Raw genomic sequence first — 20,548 nt, 5'->3', positions numbered from 1 at the left:
GCAGAGAGACCGGGATCCACCCAGCATGCTCACTGGGAGGCAATGCTCTGCCCATCTGGGGTGTTGTTCCATTGCAACTGGAGCCATTCTAGCACCTGAGGTGGAGGCCATGGAGCCATCCTCAGTGCCTGGGCCAACTTTGCTCCAATGGAGCCTTGGCTGTGGGAGGGGAAGAAGAGAGAGAGAGAAAGGAGAGGGAAGAGGGTGGAGAAGCAGATGGGCGCTTCTCCTGTGTGCCCTGATGGGGAATTGAACCTGGGACATCCACACGTTGGGCTGACGCTCTACCACTTAGCTAACTGGCCAGGGCCTCCTTTTATTTTTCTGTAATCAGTTTGAGAGGGTTTCTTGACTAAAGTAATAAGAGTCCTAATTATTAAAAAATCACTGGTTTAGTGTTGACTTTTTAACTATTTGTTAATAATCATTAAAATTTCCCCTTTGACTTAAGATGTCACTCCTTTATTTGCACATTAGAGATCTCTAGGGCATGAGGATCCCAGGCAGACCTTGAGAAGAGAGCAGTACTGCTATTTATAAATTTAGCCAAAGGAAAAATTTTTATTGACAAAGTAAGGTAGCTACTTACATAATCTGGAAGAGGCACATCATTGGAACTTAGCGAACCTCTCAAGGACTGTGTGGCTTGTTCCAGAACTTTGTTGTGTTTTTTAGACAGCAAGGAAAACAAACTGAAAAAATAAAAAACAAATAAAACCGACTATAAAAATATACTCAGTGTCTCCTTTTCTAGGTCTTACATGGAATTATATAGCTCCATAGAATGTCAATCATTCTAAAATACACTTGTAATAATCCTTTTTTCATGTTTACATTAATAGCAGGAATAATAATAATACTATTGATATACTAAAAGAATGAAGTGAGGAGAATATTTAAATTATAAGGGTTCTAAAATATTAAAAAACTGACAAGTTAAAATTATATTTCAAACATAGGAGAACTTTTCAGAAGATTACTTGTGGAAGAAATAGGCAGAGATTTAGAAAACCTGGGTTATGCAATGACTATGAGTAACTCATAGTATATTATAAGTCACATGAGCTTGTTATATCTCAATTTTCTCATCTTTCAATTAAGTGTGTTGGGTTAGATTATTTCTCTAGTATAAGAGAGTCTATGATTTAACATTATAACTTTATATTCTTATTTCTCAAAAGGAATGACTTTAAATATACATAAGATTTCTGTCTCTGACCATGATGAATTGCCTGGCACTGAATAATTCTCTTGCTGTAAACAACAAAGAAACTGGAGAAAATATAGGAAACAACTTTTCAGATGTTATACAACATGAGAAGTACAGGGTTATGATCCTTAAAAGCAGAGAAATCTACATATGGTGAGTTTCTGCCTAGCAGAAGACTCCAGACTGTGGTTCAGAATGGTGGGGCCCAAAGAGTACACTCTCAGTATTGTGCTGAGTGGAGAAGACACAGAGATATGGATTTGGGGTGGCTATGGCAGCTGGAATTTTCAGGGCAGATAATCAGATGGGAGAGAAATGCAAGAGGGAGGTCCAGAAATTTGCCAAAGGGGTTTTGAACCAGTGACCTTAGCGTTCCAGGTTGACGCTTTATCCACTGCGCCACCACTGGTCAGGCTAATTTGTAGTATTAAAAAAAATGCCAAAAATATTACTCTAGTTTTTCTTAGTGATACCCTGTTAAATAAAATACTACCTTGAACATCTATGTAGGGAAATCCTTACTCATTCAGATGCTTTAAATGGATATTCACTGAAGACAAGGCTAGTAAGGCTTCTTTCTAGATTAAGTTTTAACACGATCAAAAATAAAAATTCCTTAAACACTTATTGGTAATGCTGGATTATACAAAGCAAATGTAACAGAGGCAAGAAACATCTCTAAATTTATACTCAAATACAGTTGGAAGAAAATTAAGTGAAATAATTACAGAATGAGTAAGTGTGAAACCATATAATACTGATTAAGTATTAAGCATATGGCTAAGAGAGAGAGTTCTTTAAAATGGAATAGTCCAGCAAAATTTTATGAAGGTGTTAGATCTTACAGAGAGCACTGAAGAAAAAGATCTGTACAAGAGAAAAGGCATTTCTAAGCAGAAGGCAAAGCCCAGAGGCACAGCAGGGGAAAGTGAGATGAGCGGGAAGAAAGGGCTGTATAAGAAGTAGGAAATAAGAGTCAATCTATAAGGGTCTGTGCATTTTTTCCATTCATTTTATTTTCCTGGGTCTTCTCCATTTAAAGTTCTTTGCTTTATTTTTCCTTTTTAAGGTTAAAAGTAAACACTGTACTTTCTATTCAAGCCCATTCCCATGACCAATTGGAAACTATTGTTAGTTTCCTGTGTATACTATTCTAGAAATGTTACGTACATCAAGGAATAAATGAATACTGTTTACATTAATCTTTTTTATTCCACAAAATATGAACTGTTCTGTACCTGTACTTTTTCAACTTAACAATATATATTTTTTGATTCATTCAACAAACATTTATTGAGTGCTAAGTATAGATATACCATAATTTAATTAGTCTATTGGCAATCACTGTAACGTTTCCAGTTGGCAAACACCCTTATACACAATTTCTAGCCTACCTGAAAGAAGATAAGCTAGGATAAATTCCTTGAAGTAAAACTGCTGAGTAAAAGAATTGTGAACTGTGTTAGGCACATATATTTTTTAATGTACAAATTATTTTGCAGGTGATGGTAATTAAAAAGTAAAGATATATTGGGATAGTGTATAATGTGTATTCACATTAAAAATGTATAAATTGGGGGTCTGACCAGGTCGTGGCATAGTGGATAGAGGTCAGCCTGGGATGCTGAGGACCCAGGTTTGAAACCCCGAGGTAGCCGGCTTGAGTACCGGCTCATCCCGTTTAAGCTTAAGCACAGGGTCGCTAGCTTGAAGCCCAAGGTTGCTAGCTTGAGCAAGGTGACACTCGCTCAGCTGGAGACCCCCCTCCATCAAAGCACGTATGAGAAAGCAATCAATGAACAACTAAGGTGTTACAATGATGAGTTGATCCTTCTTATCTCTCTCCCTTCCTGTCTGTCCCTGTCTGTCTGTCTCTTACTAAAGAAAAAAATAGTATAAAGTGGGATATTAGTAGGAGTTTTCTAATTGGTTGCAGTGCATTTTCTGGAATAAGTGGAATTTCAGAAGTTTTTTGAGACAAAGAACTTTGATGGTCGGTCGTAGCAGAGTGCGTAACAAGACTAAGGTAGAAACTGGATGCCCAAACAAAAAGGGAAATCAATAAACACACCTGGAAGAAGTGAGATTTTGGTGTGAGTAAGAGTGCAAGGGGGCAAGTGAAGCAACACGGTGTACTCTATGAAGTTTACAAAACACCAGCATTCAGGAGCTGTTTTATTGGTTCAATAGACTTGGAGGTCAGTGTTCCAAAAGTGTCCTCTTCAGAGGACAGAAGAGGTAATCTATGACACCTTTCATCATCAGTACAAAAAACTCAAATGAGTCCTAGGAATAAAGAAAAAAAGGATTTAAAATTGTTTCCTTTGGAGAAGAAAGGCTAGTTTATTTATTTTAAAAGAGAATACTAACAATCCTCTTTCCTTGTTAGTAGAAGACAAAACAAGGAAGTTAGCTTCTATTTAAACATAAGCTCTTTCACTTGGGCATAATGGAAAATTTGACTACTAAAGGCATAATATGTTGAAATGGTCCACCTTAAGTAGTTGTGGCTTCTGCTCCCAGCTGTTTTTAAGAAAGCTGGTGTAAGAACAGATGATTTGAGGTCACTTCCAGTTTTCTATTATGAATGAGAAACAGAGAATTCACACTTCAGGTTATTCTTCTTCTACAAATTAGTAAGCTATTCCCCAGGTCTTATAGCTAGAGCTTTCAAATTTTAGGTTTTTCTTTAATTCTAATTTTGGCTTTGAGTTAGCTTTTTAAGGCAAAATGACCTAAATTTATATGAGACATGACTTGCAAATTGCTGAGAAAAATAACTTTTGCTTAAAGCTTTTAATTCATAGTACCAGACCTAGCTTAATGCTAGTTAGAATAAGTAATAATACACGATGTTTGTATTAGAGGATAATTCTGCTTTTAAAAATAAGTGAAACTGACTTTCAAGTGTGCTTAATATTCAGTCAGGATATAGCCGCTAGAATATTTTTGTAATTAGAACAAGACTAGATTTTTCTTTTTGTACAAGAATGCTCATTACAAATTGGTTTAATAATGAAATTCTGATTAAGAATAAAATGCATAAATACTGTGGGATATTCATACAACGAAATACTATGAGTAAGTTAAATGATCTAAAACCACATGTAATAATATGGATAAAGCTCAAAAACTATGTTGTTCTACAAGCAAGGAACCCTTGTAGAAGAATGTGAACAAGGTGTTATTATTTATAGTGTTTCAAAAATGCAAAAAAGTTACCTATGTTTTACTGTAAAACAGGAAATAATAAAAAATATATAGAAACAATAAACCCTACACATAGGATAGCCATTACTCTTTGAGAAAGAAGGTAAGGAAATGGAATTTGGAGGAAGAAATAAGGGATTCAACTCTTGTGTGCATTCTCTCTCTCTCTCTCTTTCTCCCCCCCTATATATAAAATGTTCTTTGTTTATACTGAATATATACATAGGGAATTGCCACCTCATTCTCTTTTTTTGGTGTATGCCTGAAACACTATATATATATATATATATATATTTTTTTTTTTTTAATGAATAAGAAGAATACACTACCCTGAAGAAAACAGCACGCCTGCCAGTAGAAAGCATTTCAGAAAAGAAAGCACCAAGTAAATAGAGTATGTGTGGTCAGTGTGACCTGAAATACGTTCAGAAAACCACAAGTGCTGAAAAGGGCTACAGTTTAGGGCACAGTTGGTGGCAGGAGACAAGACCAGAGTGAGGACAGCGTGAAGACAAGACTGAATAGCTCCTATGGCACATCAAAAGCCCTGGTCTTTGTTCTACATGGAGGAAGGGGCTAATGGAACATCAGTCTCACAAAATGATGAAAGAGACATGGTTCCTTGCCTCCAAGGAGCTCAAGTCTAATGGGATAAGGAAGAAATGTGTCTACAATACCGAAACCAGAGAACACCATGGGTCTGGAGAGTGTGCTGTGGGAACACAGAAGAAGTTAGGCACATTTCACAGAGAAAAATCTGTCTTGACTGACCTTTAAGGTCAGGGGATTTGCTAGCTGGGAAAAGGGGGAGGGAGAGCGATTCAGGAGGGGAAACTGTGTGTGGAAAGGCACAGAAACACTTCAGAAAAGTACCAGTAGCTTATACGGCCAAAATAGTGAAAGTCCACGGGGGTGAGAGGTGGCAAGAGAGGAAGCTGGCAAGACAGGCAGAGGCCAGTTTAAAAAAAAACAAGCCATGTTAAGAGGTTTGAATTTCATCCTGTCAAGTCACCAAGACAGACATTAAGTCAAATATTTACTAAGAGCTTACGATGCGCCAGGCAACATACAAGTTTCCTGGGATACAGTGACAAGCAAAAGCACCATGGATTTTGTCCCACCCTCCTCCTGGAGGACGCAGTCAGGTCAGGGAGGACCAGCCTACACAGAAGGTTCTACTGTCAGTGCAGTGATGGAGAGGGGCACAGAGTACGGTGGGGACACAGAGGAGGGCAACCTTAATTCTGGAGATGATGCCTGAGCTGACTCTGAAGGAACAGTTAGGAGTGAGCCAAGCAAATGCGACAAAAGTGAAGGTAATCTGGACAGACAGCAGAGCGTGAGGAAAGACGGGACCTGAGCACGCTGGCGCAGGAAGGAGCAGAGCTCACACGCTTACGACGTGCTCAGTACATGGTGGAGCAGTATGGCTGCAGTATGCTGGGTGTATGCAGTATGTACTGCAGTATGGCTGGGTGATGGTGGGACAGTTCGTAAAGCACTGCTTCAGAGTCTCACCGAGACCGTGGCCTTCAGCCTCAAAGCCAGAGGTGGTTTAAGACAGCAGGGCTACAGCAAGAAAAAGAGACAAAAGCCACCCTGTTGTGTTTGGTGTACAGGTTGAGGCAAGGGATAGGCAGGATGAGTGACTGATTATTTCTCGTTCATCTATGTTCTCAAATCCCTCCCGATGCTCTCTCATCTCATGGTGGCCACAAAGTTCCTGCCATAGAACCCTGGGCTCCTAGAAGCACAGTTTGAACACCAGACCTGAGTGGTGAGGCCCAAGTCTGTAACAATTACAATTGTTTTAAAAGGATTCCTCTACCCTAGAGGGAGGGATGGACAGGAGAGGGCAAGAGAACAAGAGTAGAAACAGAAAGGTCCTTTAGCTTGACCAGGCGGTGGTGCAGTGGATAAAGCGTTGGACTGGGACCCAGAGGACCCAGGTTAAAAACCCCGAGGTCGCCAGCTTGAGCGCGGGCTCATCTGGTTTGAGCAAGGCTCACCAGCTTGAGCCCAAGGTCTCTGGCTTGAGCAAGGGGTCACTCGGTCTGCTGTAGCCCCCAGTCAAGGCACATATGAGAAAGCAATCAGTGAACTAAGGAGCCGCAACGAAGAATTGATGCTTCTCATCTCTCTCCTTTCCTATCTGCCCCTCTCACTGTCTCTGTCACAAAAAAGAAAGAAAGAAAGATCCTTTAGGTAACTTTTCCATTGCAAAAAGTAAGAGAAGAGGTGGCCCTGAACTAAAGCAAATATGAGCTAGTTGGAAGGCAAAGAAGGCAACACGGAGAAAAAAGGGAACCACTGATGATGACTTCAAGGTTTCTAACTTGGAAAACTTAGTGGCTGGCTGAGAATGTGACTGGACATGCTAGGAATATAAGAAGAGCTGAAGAGTAGGGAGAAAGCCCAGGAAAACAAAGAGCTATGCCTTAAAGAAAATAATAACAGCAGTGGCTTCTTTATAAATCCCAAAGAGAGCTATTAAACTGCAAAGGAATACCAAATATTATTAAAGTCATTAAAGGCACAGCTACATTTAGAAACCAAATCTCCTTATGCTAAGCTTCATGCCCTCTTCTCTGTAGACCAATTCCTTCAACTTGCAGGAACTCGCTTCCTCCCTCCCTTAGCCCATCTAAATGCTGTCTCTCTCGCCTTCAAGGCGGAGGAACTCCGTGCTGCTGACTTCCTACACCCTCTGCAAAAGACTTCTCCATGGTTTGCTCTCCCTGCCTCTGAACTACACTATTTCTCCATTACTTAGCACTTAAATACAGTCTCACACTGCTGTTTACCTTATCTTTAATCAGCATCATCGAGAAATAACCTACATATAATAAAACTTACCTATTTTGAAAATATAATTTGATGAATTTTGAAAAACCACGTAAATTATCACCATTGTCATGATACCAAACGTTTCCATTACTCCGAAAAGCCCTCTTGTGCCCTTTGTAGTCAGCTCCCTCCTCCAATGTGCCCATCCCACAACTTTGCTCCAGGCAACCACTGATCTGTTTTCTGTCACCACGGTTTTGCCTTTTCTAGAATTTCATGTAAATGAAATCATACCATATGTACTCTTCTGTGTCTGGCTTCTATCACTTAGCATAATGTTTTCCAAATTCATCCACATTGTTTTGTGTATCATTCTTTTTTATTGCTGAGTAGTTTTCCATCCTATGAACATACCTCCATTTGTATTTTTATCAGTTGACGGACATTTGGGTTGTTTCCAGTTTTGAGCTATTACGAATAAAGCTGCCATAAACATTCTCATACAAGATTTTATGTGAACATATGTTTTCATTTCACTACCTAGCAGTGGGATTGCTGGGTTGCATGGTATTTGTTTAACTCTATAAGAAACTGCCAAAATGTTCTACATTCTTGCTAGCACTTGGTATTTCAGTCTTTTTAACTTTAGCCATTCTGTTGGGTGTGAAGTAGATTTCACTGTGGTTTTAATTTTCATTCCTCTAATGAATTTTCTTGTGTACATATGTTTTCCTTGGCGAAGTGTGTATTCAAATCATTCACCCACTAAAAAATCTGTATTGTTCTTCATGAGTTGTAAGAGTTCTCTAATCTAGATACAAGTCCTTTTTCAGGTTATTTTTGTAAATAATTTCTCCTAGACTGGGGGTGGTGGTGGTGTCTTTTCAATTTCTTATACTAGATGGTTCATTTGTAGACAATATCTGGTTAGCACAATATAAACACTGACTCCTGATCTAACTGAAAATTGTTGTGTAACTGTACAGGGGGACCGAGGCAGGCAGCACCTGGGAGTGTGCGCATGTGAATGCAAGTTGCTGTGGGAGAGTTTAAGGTGATATCAAATTCTTTTGAAAATACTCTTAATTTCACATAACATGTTTTTTTGTGTATATGTGTGACAGAGACTGGGAGAGACAGAGAGAGGGACAGATAGGGACAAATAGACAGGAAAGGAGAGAGCTGAGAAGTATCAATTCTTTGTTGCATCACCTTAGTTGTTCATTGATAGATTTCTCACAGGTGCCCTGACTGTGGGGCTACAGCAGACCGAATGACCCCTTGCTCAAGCCAGCGACCCTGGGCTCAAGCAGGTGAGCCTTGCTCAAACCAGATGAGCCCGTGCTCAAGCTGGCAACCTCAGGGTCTTGAACCTGGGTCCTCTGCATCCCAGTCCAACGCTCTATCCACTGTACCACCGCCTGGTCAGGCAACATAGCATGTTTTTATTCCTCATTCCACTTCTCTTCTTCACCTCATAAAAAAGAAAAACTTTCTATTCAGAGAAAGTGAGGCAGCCCAATGAGTACCAAAGGTAAGATCAGGTAGCCTTAACTGAGGACAATCAGACCAAATCAGAGGTAAGAAAAAAAGCTGAGGGAGAAAAGGACAGATACTGAGAGGCTCTAATTAATGTGGGAGAGGCCTGAGCATTAAAACCTGTTAATAAAATAAAAATTCATCAAAGTCTATGAAGATTAGAATGAAGTCGTCTTATAAACCGTGCCCCTTTGTACTTATAAAATATAATAGAAATAGTAACTTTCCAGGCTTTCCCTCACTATAAAATTATATAATATTATTTTAAATATGCTGTTTTGTCTTCTTAAATTGTTATATACCTATATGTATGTTACATATTACGTATTTTCCCATGTATAAGATGTTCCCATGTATAAGATGTATTTTAATTTTGAGACCCTATATTTGAAAAAAAATATTTATTACATAAAGTTATTGAACTCGTTTTATTCATCATAAAATTCATACAACTCCTCATTGAGTGAAAAAGCAGGAAATGCAAGTAAAAAAAAATCTACAACCTCTATATAAAACACACCCAGTTTTTAGACTCCCAATTTTTCCAAAAAGAGTGTGCCTTATACGTGGGGAAATACGGTAATACATACACGTATTGTAAAACATGGAGTTTTTCTTTCATGTGCTAAGTTCATTTAAGGCCTTGACTGTATATCGTTGTTGTTTTTTACAGAGTTGTGCACACAACAGGGTCTAAAATATGCTTGCTATTAATATCTGTCTTTCTTCTTTTTCTATTCCATCTTTCTTAATCCAGTAAAAGAAACTGGGAAGAAGTCAGTATTCCTGCCTTACAAAACTGGAAACAAGGTTTTTGTTTTTAGTTAAAAAAAATGAGAAATCTTATTTTTAAGGACCTAAAATTAAAATGGAGATGGTTAACTACATAATTATCTTTGCTAAGAATACTGACATTTATAAAAAGCAAGGTTAGAGCAGAGCAAACTGCCTATTCATTCACATTTAATTGACTTAATAACCATAAACTTTATTTTAGATATTTAACAACTAGCTTTAAATTCATTTGCATCCAAGACAAGTACTAAAATGGCATTGATTTTATAGCATTGAAGGTAGAGTATAAAATAAAAAACCTCATCACCACCTTGCTGTAGACTGTAGAGTAAGGCTTATTAAATGCAAATGACTGGTGGACTAGCCGTACCCAGCAGAATGCACAGAGAGCTGTGTCCATCAGCATGCTGAACGCCACACGCTCCATCAGAATCTAGACTGCTCCACATTTTAGCACCTGAAGGAAAACCCAGTAACTCAACTTTTTCAAAAACTCTGAAGTAAAAGCGAAAGATAGAGAGATATGCATTATAAAGCCCAGTAAGCAAGGTTCCCACCAAAAATGGACACTTTGAACTGAAACTGGAGAATATCATCTTTTTTGCCGCAAAAACACACAAGTTATCTTAGCAAGAGCTGGAAGTCTATGGTAACAATGCCCAATATACTCTTCATTCTATGACTGCATAACAAAAAATTATACATAGAACCAAAAATGACTAGCTATGCAACATAGCCAAGTATTCAACTAAACAATGTTTCTCAAAAAATGCCGAAACTCGGGAATTAAATTTCTCCTGGTTTAATGTACGTAAATTAGGAAGACACAGAAGAAAAAAGGAATGATGACAAACTTTACAATGTTACATGATCATGAGTGAAAATATTTTATATATATTTTATTTATTTATTTATTTATTTATTTATTTATTTATTTATTTATTTATTTTATTCAGTGCGAGGAGGGGAGGCAGAGAAAGACTCCCACATGTGCCCCAACTGGATCCACCCAGCAAACCCAGCAGGGGGTGATGTTCTGCCCATCTGAGGCATTGCTCCATTGCTCAGCAACTGAGTTCTTAGTGCCTGAGGCAGAGGCCATGGAGCCATCCTCAGTGCCCAGGGCCAACTCGCTCCAATCAAGCCATGGGTGCAGTGGGAGGGAGAGACAGAAAGAGCAGAGAGAGGGGGAGGGATGGAGAAGCAGATGGTCACTTCTACTGTGTGCCATGACCGGAAATTAAACCCAGGACATCCACATGCTAAATGATACTTTACCACTGAGCCAACCAGCCAGGGCCCAGAAAATCTTTTTAAAATAATGGATAAAATACATGATTGGTCAATATATGAGCTGATAATTATACCAAAAATACAAGTGAGTGAAAAAAGAGAAACTATCATTAAGCTTAAAGACAATTACTTTTATTTTTCACAAAGTCATTCATGCAAATTTCTTGTTTTTGAAGTAATTCAGTGGGAAAATAACTAATAAAAATTCTAACAAGTAAAAGGATTATTTTCTTAAGCAGGAGTTTCTAATTTTGACTAAATTTGGTCAGAAATGCTAAAATAAGAATGACCTGAGTAAATTAAAAACTTGGTAATTTGATTTATCTCAAAAGAAAAACTTTACCCCTAATTTTGACTTACTTTTTCTACCTCTTACATAGATAATACACTTCATAAAATACTTCATGGTATTTTCTCTTCTCTATTAAAAAAATATTTCTGGCCCTGGCCAGCTGACTCAGTGGTAGAGCTGTGGATGTGGATGTGTGTGTGGATGTGGATGTGTGTGGATGTCCTGGGTTCGATTCCTGGTCAGGGCACACAGGAAAGGCACCAATCTGAAACTATATTCTATAAAGAATAGAAACCGATCTTTGGACTTGAAAGACAACTTGTAGCTTGTCCTTCTCTGTCACTCTTTCTTAGTCCCTTGAGAGAACTGCATGCCAAGCAGATAGCAGATCTACTTTCTACAGCCTGACCAGGCGGTGGCACAGTGGATAGAGTCAAGCTGGCCTGGGATACTGAGGACACAGGTTTGAAACCCCAAGGTCGCCAGCTTGAATGTGGGATCATAGACATGACCCCATGGTTGTTGGCTTGAGCCTAAAGGTCGCTGGCTTGAAGCCCAAGGTTGCTGGGTTGAGCCCAAGGTCACTGGCATGAGCAAGGGGTCACTGGCTCAGTTATAGCCCCCTGGTCAAGGCACATATAAGGAAGCAATCAATGAATAACTAAAGTGCCACAACTATGAGTTGATGCTTCTTATCTCTCTCCCTTCCTATCTGTCTGTCCCTTTCTGTCCCTCTATCTTGCAAAAAAAAAATCTACCCCTAGAAAAAATTCTGTAGCACAATGTCACTAATTATGACAGCAATTAGGACTTAAATTATATTTAATGAGACAATTCATTTGGAAAGTGGCATTATCTCACAGTGAACACAGAGGAGCCAGTATGGACCGTTCAGAAGTTACTGTCACGAGTTAGATGGTACTTCCTAAGCATAAAGAAATTTCCTCTCAGGGAAACCTACCAAATAAAGTAAGTCACTACATGTCAGATTTTATAAAGACGGTCACAGGAAACAAGTCTAATAGCTGTATTTAGAAATGCTGCAGAATACCTACTCTTACAACATAATTTATCAGGAAGATGTTTTCTGCATGTTTTTCTTAAAATATGTGACTGATTTTTGGAGGATAAAATTCATTTAAAATTAAAGTTTAGAAATACTTATTAGGAAAGTCCAAAAAACTAAATATGTATATTTACAGTAACTTCCAAGGAAACCCACCTCTACCATGACTCATCCTCAAAACAGGAGCAGCCCTTTTCCACCTATAATGACATAAAGCCAAACCTCAAAGAGAGAAAGAGTTCCTAATATGAAATTGTTATCCCTGGCCGGTTGGCTCAGTGGTCGAGTGTTGGCCTAGCGTGCAGAAGTCCCGGGTTCGATTCCTGGCCAGGGCACATAGGAGAAGCGCCCATCTGCTTCTCCAACCCTCCCCCTCTCCTTCCTCTCTGTCTGTCTCTTCCCCTCCCGCAGCCGAGGCTCCATTGGAGCAAGGATGGCCCGGGCACTGGGGATGGCTCCTTGGCCTCTGCCCCAGGCGCTAGAGTGGCTCTGGTCGCAACAAAGCGATGCCCCGGAGGGGCAGAGCATCGCCCCCTGGTGGGCAGAGCTTCGTCCCTGGTGGGTGTGCGGGGTGGATCCCGGTCGGGCGCATGCGGGAGTCTGTCTGACTGTCTTTCCCTGTTTCCAGCTTCAGAAAAATACAAATACACACACACACACACACACACACACACACACACACAAAGAAATTGTTATCAATGCCTAACAGAAAGCTGTGAGCTCAACTCAAAGTTTTATTAATCTGATTTAACATAAGTCTAAACAAGCAAAGTTATTACCTTCCTCAGCTAAAACTTCTACATAATAAAATCAATGAAGGGAAACCAGGATGAGAATATATGGAGATGAGGAAAATATAATAGTGTAACCAAAAAACAAGAGTTTTGATGTCAAACTAGGAGCAAACTCAGCATTCCACTACTGTTTAGTATACAATGGCCCATGTTCATGGCCATATCCCTGCAACATCCAGAAAAATGTTCAAGCATGCATAAGGTCGGTACTGAAAAACTCAAGTGAGTCTGCAATAACAGGATGTCTTGACTGAAATACTTTCAAACCATTTTAAAGATAGTGCTTTCATAAGACATACTTCTGTTATCTGGAAAATATGTGGAACTTCGTAATTCCCAGGGATGCTAGATAAATGAGATACCACTTAAGGAGGACTTAAAAAGCCTGTAATATTTGAAGCCACAGTCCCTTTTAGTTCTGAGTTAAGTCCAAACAACAGAGTTACAATAGTACCCACCAGAATATTTCTGATATGACGAAATGAAATGTTTTTAAATTAAAATATATTTAACGATATAGGACATAAACCATAATGATTCTCACAAATAACCATTTTTAAATGACTTTTTAGAACACATCTCTATTAAACTAATAATAATTACAGAGATAATATTTTATCAGTAGCTGTAAAAATGTTACCATTTCAGGACAAAATTATAGCTCAAATAAAGTTGGGCATAACTTGATAAGAAATAATCTCCTGTTTTGAGAACTGTGGTTAATGTCTACCCACATATAATCACCAATTTCCCTAAAATCCAGGCATAAATTCATGCCTTGTGCTCCCTCTGCTGGTTCTATAGCCATTTTTTGTACAAGGCAATCCCATTACAACACAATGAAAAGCACTGGTAAATTACATTTGGGATCTTAAAGATGTAATCCAGCCCATTACTTTGAATGTTGAGGAAAAACAAGAGAAGAAAAATATAACTTGACCAACGTCATGCGTTGGGAGTGCTAAGAGAATAATCCTGGTCTTCTGACTCCTGATCCACTGCTCTTTCCAATCCAAATGCTCTCCATGTCTTCATGTACAAGACTATTACTGAACTACACTTTGCTACCTAGAGTTACCTAAAATCTAAAGGTTGGTATCTCTGAGCCACACAGAGATTTCTCACAGAACTGGAATTACAACTGATAAGGCCAGTGGATCAACAGTCAGTGCAGACATATTAGGTTCAGAAAGTGTACATGACTCTACTTCTCTTGGACAGTGCCCAGTTAAAGTAATCTACTGTAAAGTTTCCTGACACACCGAATACTTAAATTTCTCCTAATGTGCTTCTACCATTTGCTTACAGATTACATGCCACAATATTTGTCTTGGAACATACAGTCATCACACAATATGTCATTTTGTTGATGATGATTAAGAGGAGGGTGACAGAACCATCTATAGTGTGCCTATCACATCCCAAGTACAGGATTGGGCCTTTATAGAAATTATTGTCAAGGTTAATCTATAAGCATTACTATCCACATTTTACAGAGAAGGAAGCTGAGGGAAAGTCACTTGCCCAGGGTCTGTTTGACATTAAAGTTTCTACTACTTAAGCTGTACCTAACTGCTCTGATATTTTGCTCATTCTTCAACCAACACAGACAGTAACAGTAAAAGATGCTCTCACCACCAGCACTAGCACCCCTACCTCTTGCAAAAAATACCAAAAAAACTTTGAGCAAAAGATACTTTATTAAAAAGATCAATACGTTTAATTTCTTTTAAAATTTAACCTAAGTGAGGAGGGTTAATACCTGCCTTATGTTTAGTAGAGTAAGGTACACGACCTATTCTACAACTACTCGTTAACCCGTGGCATAAGTCAGTATTAATTCCAATTGACTCTGTCTAATAGATGTATTTAACTGTCAAGCAGCCTGGGCGGAAACCTGAAAACCCCAGCTCTAGCCTGATAACAATACTATTCACATAGACACAAACAGTCTGGGGCGGAAGAATCTACCCTGTTCAGACAAAAGTAAACATTTATTAACTAGAATATACAAGTCCATCTCTATGAGGAAGAGACATTTGTTTCTTGATGAAAGATATAAATTGTTATCTAAATTATGGACAATTTTTATTCAAAGTGGAGTTTAACCTCTGTGTCCCTTCTGAAAACAGAAAGCTAAAGACATCAGTGCCTCTCCTTGTTCTCTGGTAGCAATTATTTGTTACTCTTGTGGAAGGGAATCATGTTAAAGTAATTATATATAAAAACAGTATTAAAATAAATATATTTCTCCATCACTTATTGTAACCTATTTGGACAGTATAGACAACAAATGTCAGCATTTTATAAAAGAGAAAGTGGCTTTGATTAAATTCAGCCTGAAGGAATTTAGGGAAAAGTGACTAATGTAAATTTTAACCTCACATAATTTAAATAATGCGATGAACTTGTTACCCAGGGCTCTATAACAGGCACCATATAATATTTATGAATATTAATGATATTTTCAACTGAAGTGACAGACCAAAATAACTTCCTTTTTGATGTTATGAAGAAAGCAATTTAGGGCAATTCAGACACAATTGTGTTTAAACACCAGCCCTTCACTTACTACCTATGTGAACTTGGGTGCTTAAGTTTTCTGAGACTGTTTCTTTGGATGTGGTGATGATGATGGTGATAGCTGCTAAATGAGAGCTGCTGTAATGATTAAATGAGAGAATTAATGTAAGAATCCTTAATAGGAAGACTAAGGAGAGAGCCACTGATCAGTTCCAACTGATTATTGGCATGTAGAAATATGGGCTCTGGGTTACCAGCTATCCCAACTCTCAAATTGTTATATGTTAGAAACAAATTCTAACTTTTTAACAATACTGTGCAAACAATACCCAGCTCCTTTCTGAGCTGAGTCCAGACCACTCGCTGTCAGTTTGTAGTCTGTATTTGGGAGACTCACTGGAAATGCCACATGTTGTGAAAATGAGCAAAGCATCTGGAGTCAAGGTGCTGGGGTTCGATGGATGTTCTAGAGAAAAAAGATATGCACTGACAGGAAAACTCGAGTGGTGGTTAGGATGATTTTATGAGAGGAACTCAAGGGGAAAATTGTGTTTCTCTGGTACAGTATGGTTTTGAGATAGCTCAGGACTTTATTTATAGTCCAATTTAAAATCTTTGATTTTTATGTATTTCAATTTAATCCCTGATTCCCCAGTAAGGAGAATATGTTATTCTGTCCTATCAGAGACAACCTAGTTGGCTTATAATAGAATCCAGAGTCTCCACAATATAACATTCACATGTCCAGACATAGTTGAAAATTACTCAACATACAATTTTGGATAGAAGTGTATTGATTTTACTGAGCTCAAGGAATGAACTTTTGGTCTTGCTGGTATTCTCTACTGCTTTTCTGTTTTCTATATCATTGATAAGAGCTCTATATTACTATCATTAGCCTCCTTATTTTGGTTTAATTTGCTCTTTGTTTTCCAGCTTAAGGTAGAAACTGATTTGAGACCTTCATTGATTTAAGACCTGCTTCTTTTCCAATACAGCCATTTCGGGCTATATATTTCCCTCTATGTACTGCTTTAGTGGCATTCCACATTTCTGTTTTGATGGATTTTCATTTAGCAACCTATCACTGTAATTTATTTGCACAATTAGTCTTTCATAGATTATAAATGCCCTTCATTCCTACTCTTATAAAACATTATTCTTCCTTATGGAAATCAATATACTGTATTAGGTTCTACTTTTTTAGATAATATTTTAGCACCATCAGGGAAGACAAACATCACAAAGCAGGGTTAATTTCTAGTTCAAATCCGCCACTCCCTACTTTTTACTTCTCTTTCTTACATAAATCTGCTCTACTCACCCTTCAAAATTAGAGAAAACACTGACCACATTTTTCTAGTTAATTGTATCCATGGTTACCTTTCTCGCTAAAATACTAATATGAATAAATAAATAAAATACTAATACAGCAAGAAGACAGCTGTCTGCAGCCCAAGAGGAGAGGCCTCCCAGACAAAAGTCCTGCTGGCACCTTCACCTTGAACTCCTAGTCTCCAGAACTCGAGTCTGTGGCATTTTGCTCTGGCAGCCCAGGATGACTAATACACTTAGGGATGTGGGTAAGATGAGGCAGTTCCCCTCTCTCAACTGGACGGCAGGTTAGGGTTCTTGGGTCTCCAGAACCAAGAGTGGAAACTCTCTCTTCTGTTGAAAAAAGAAAATTATTTCTGCCTTTTCTCCAGAAGGCTGTACTTGAAACAGTACTGCCGCCTGACCTGTGGTGGCGCAGTGGATAAAGCGTCAACCTGGAAATGCTGAGGTCGCTGGTTCGAAACCCTGGGCTTGCCTGGTCAAGGCACGTATGGGAGTTGATGCTTCCAGCTCCTCCCACCTTCTCTCTCTGTCTCTCTCTCCTCTCTCTCTCTTCCTTTCTCTCTCCTCTCTAAAATGAATAAAAAAAAAGAAAAAGAAACAGTACTGCCATTTTGTCCCTAGACACAGCCACCACAACTCACTGCAGACCAATAACATGAGACATTTCATAATCCGTTTCATAAGCAAATCAATTCTAAAGGAAGGCTCGGCCACTTGAGGACTGGGCCACTTGCATTATTAAAGCAGCATAACTTTTACTCCATTATAGGGTTAAAGTATATCATTACTCCAGCAACTATGAGGTATGGAGAACTATCACAGTGCTTCTGAAATAAATGTAATTTAGAAAAATAAAGGTAAAGAAAAAAGAAGAGTGCTGGAGAGGGCTCTGATTTTGGATGGAGTAGTCAGAGAAAGTTTCACTGAGGAGGAGACATTTCAGCAAAGACCTAAAGTAAGTGAGGGTGTGAGTTGTTCAGATCTCTGGGGAAGCATATTGTAGGAAAAAGAAATAATAAGTACAAGTGGACCGAAGATGGGCATGTTCAAGGTGAATTATCAGTAACAATCTCACAAATCTCTTTAAATGATTACTTAAAGCTAGAAAGATATGAATCACATCATTATTTTTATTTGGCAAGACCCCCCATCCCTACTCCTAGAGAATAAGTAAATTCCGTCTTTCTTACTGAAAACTGAGAATTAAATGATTACTCTTTAGCTGTCAATCTGCACAGAATAGGGATTGGATGTGAAGAACACAATGCTGCTGAAACATCTCTAGACTCAGCTGAGCGCAGAATGGGAATCACTGTACTCAGTAACTCAGCAGTGCTCCTGTGAAACCAAGCTCCTTCTGAAAAGTGAGAGCTGGATGATACAGAAGGTGAGATGTGAACGGTAGCGTATTAAAATTGGAATGGAAAAGAAAAGGCCAAACTTATTTCCTTCAGACTGAATTATCATTACAAATAAAAGGTAGAAAGCTGCCAGAAACATCAGAAAGCCTTAATTATTTTATCTTACTATTTCATTTATTGATTTTACGGGGTGGGGAAGAGCGAGAAAAATGAACTCATAGTTGCTTCACTTTTGTTGTTCATTGATTGTTGTATATGTCTTGACTGGGCAAGCCCAGGGTTTTGAACTGGTGACCTCAGCATTCCAGGTTGATGCTTTATCCATTGTGCCACCACAGGCCAGCGAAAGCTTCAAGTATTTATTACCTTATAGTAATTCCAATTGAGAGCGTACTAACCACCAATAAATAAATAGTAGTTGTGGTAATCATGGGAAAAATAGTAATAGGATTTGGGTGCTTTTATGTGACATTAGCACTGTGCTAAGGTGTTTTGCAGATGGTAACACATTTAAACCTCACCTCAACCCAGAAAGGCAGTTTTCTCTATTGTCTCCACCTTACTTGCTGAAGATCACTAGTTTCTCAGTGGCAAAATAGCACTTAAGCCAAGGCAGCCTGAGTCAACTTCTAATCACCATGCCACACTGTCTCCAAAACACCAATGTCTGTAAGTCAACCTCAGGAACAAGTCCCACTAGTTCTGGCCAGAAACTAACACTGAACTATTCACAGTTTATCATTATTTTTTAGGAATATTAGGATGTATCACTTTCAGAAGTCAGGATTTTAATTTTTTCAATGTTTATGATATGCTAATGACCTACAAATAATTATTTAATAATAATGGGATAACCATATGCCCAGAACATGACCCGATTTGGCCAGCATGTTCCAAATTATAAATTTTATACCAGTGGAACTATTAAATAGAGTCCCCTTACATTCTCTTACAGGGCCCTGGGTTTGAATAATAAATTACATGGTCACCTACTTAATAACCACTTTATTTTTACTCTGCTCATTCAATGTCTTCTTATTAAATGATGAAACATACTAAACAGTCATCATTCTCCTTTTGGGGGTATAAGTTTACCACACTTCTTCTTCTAATGAGAGTGTTGGCTCTCTCAACATTTAAAGTACAACTTTTTTCCTGTCTCCAAATGGCTCCACAATTCTTCTCCAATTCGTATGTTTGATCTCATCTCCCACAGCCTGTCCCATTCCCCATTCTCTTCTCCTAAATGAACCCTTTGTCTTTCTCGCCTACTCCTGCCTATATCTCCTTTCACACCACCCCCTTCACTTGGAATAACCTACTGATCCACCAAAGCTGTCCTCAAATCACTTTTTAAAAGTCACTTTAGTGAGGAAGCCTACCTGAGATCACCCATCCACCCACCTGTCCTATTTATGGACTGAATCAATCAGACCAAACACTGTGAGGCTCAAATTTGAAATGTTTTTGTTATTACACTGTGGTGAGGCTCACTCACCATATTCATCACAATGTGAATCCTGACAAGCTTTGCTAATTAAAAGTAGAGCTTTTACATATAGTATCTTTAACCAAAGCGAATGCATAATCTAGAGGGATCTAAAAATCATAAATCCAACCTTTTGAAGGATACAGAAACAGTCAGCTGGGGATATTTGATTGTCAAAAGGAAGACCATAGTCTTTGGGAATATACAATCTAAAAACCCCCAGAACTATTCCGAGTGTCATGGGAAACACTAGTGAATTAGAACACTGGTCTCACTCTTTTTCTATCACCTACAGCTTGCTCAATTCTGAATACCGTATGTTTGTCTATGTTGACAATAAGGACAGTGATAACTGCTACAGAGAAAGGTTAGAAAAACAAAGTGGCTCATGGAAAACCATCTCTTTTAGGCCAGACCAATGATTTAGTGAATTGGTCTAATGAAATCTCATTACTGATAGGGTATGTGATGAAATAGCTGCAATCGAGAAAAACTGCAGGAACTGTCAAGAAAACAGCAAGACCAACTGCTACTGGATTTAGGGTTTAAAATTGGCAGAGACCAGCTCAATTCAACGAGACAACTAATTTTACCCAATGGTAATGCCAGCCTCATTATATACTCATGATAATGCATTAACATGCTAAACAACACACCCCTCATCCTCGTGATCGAAATGGAAAGTCCATATAAGGACACAAAATGGCCAACAGAGCTCCTATGAGAAACCTCCACCCCTTTCCCAGGAAGATGCTAAATATTCCTCCCTCTTATTGAACAGGGGGTGCTCTGTCTGCAGAGCAGCCCACTCTCTCCCTCACTGCTTCACTATTAAACTCACTTTAACTTTA

General features: G+C 38.6%; 1 protein-coding gene across 3 annotated transcripts in view; it reads right to left on the bottom strand.

The window, feature by feature from the left end:
• DYM (dymeclin) overlaps positions 1 to 20,548 on the bottom strand; it is a 306,792-nt gene that overhangs the window by 94,591 nt on the left and 191,653 nt on the right. For all 3 annotated transcript variants that reach the window (XM_066246552.1, XM_066246551.1, XM_066246553.1), the window contains one exon: positions 590 to 692. In XM_066246552.1, coding sequence (XP_066102649.1) covers positions 590 to 692 — 103 coding nt within the window. The remainder of the gene's footprint in view (positions 1 to 589; positions 693 to 20,548) is intronic.

This window comes from Saccopteryx bilineata, chromosome 11, assembly GCF_036850765.1.
Source record: "Saccopteryx bilineata isolate mSacBil1 chromosome 11, mSacBil1_pri_phased_curated, whole genome shotgun sequence".
Lineage (NCBI taxonomy): Eukaryota > Metazoa > Chordata > Mammalia > Chiroptera > Emballonuridae > Saccopteryx > Saccopteryx bilineata.
Note: the sequence above shows the minus strand (reverse complement) of the source record. Positions and strands in the feature narration are given on the sequence as shown.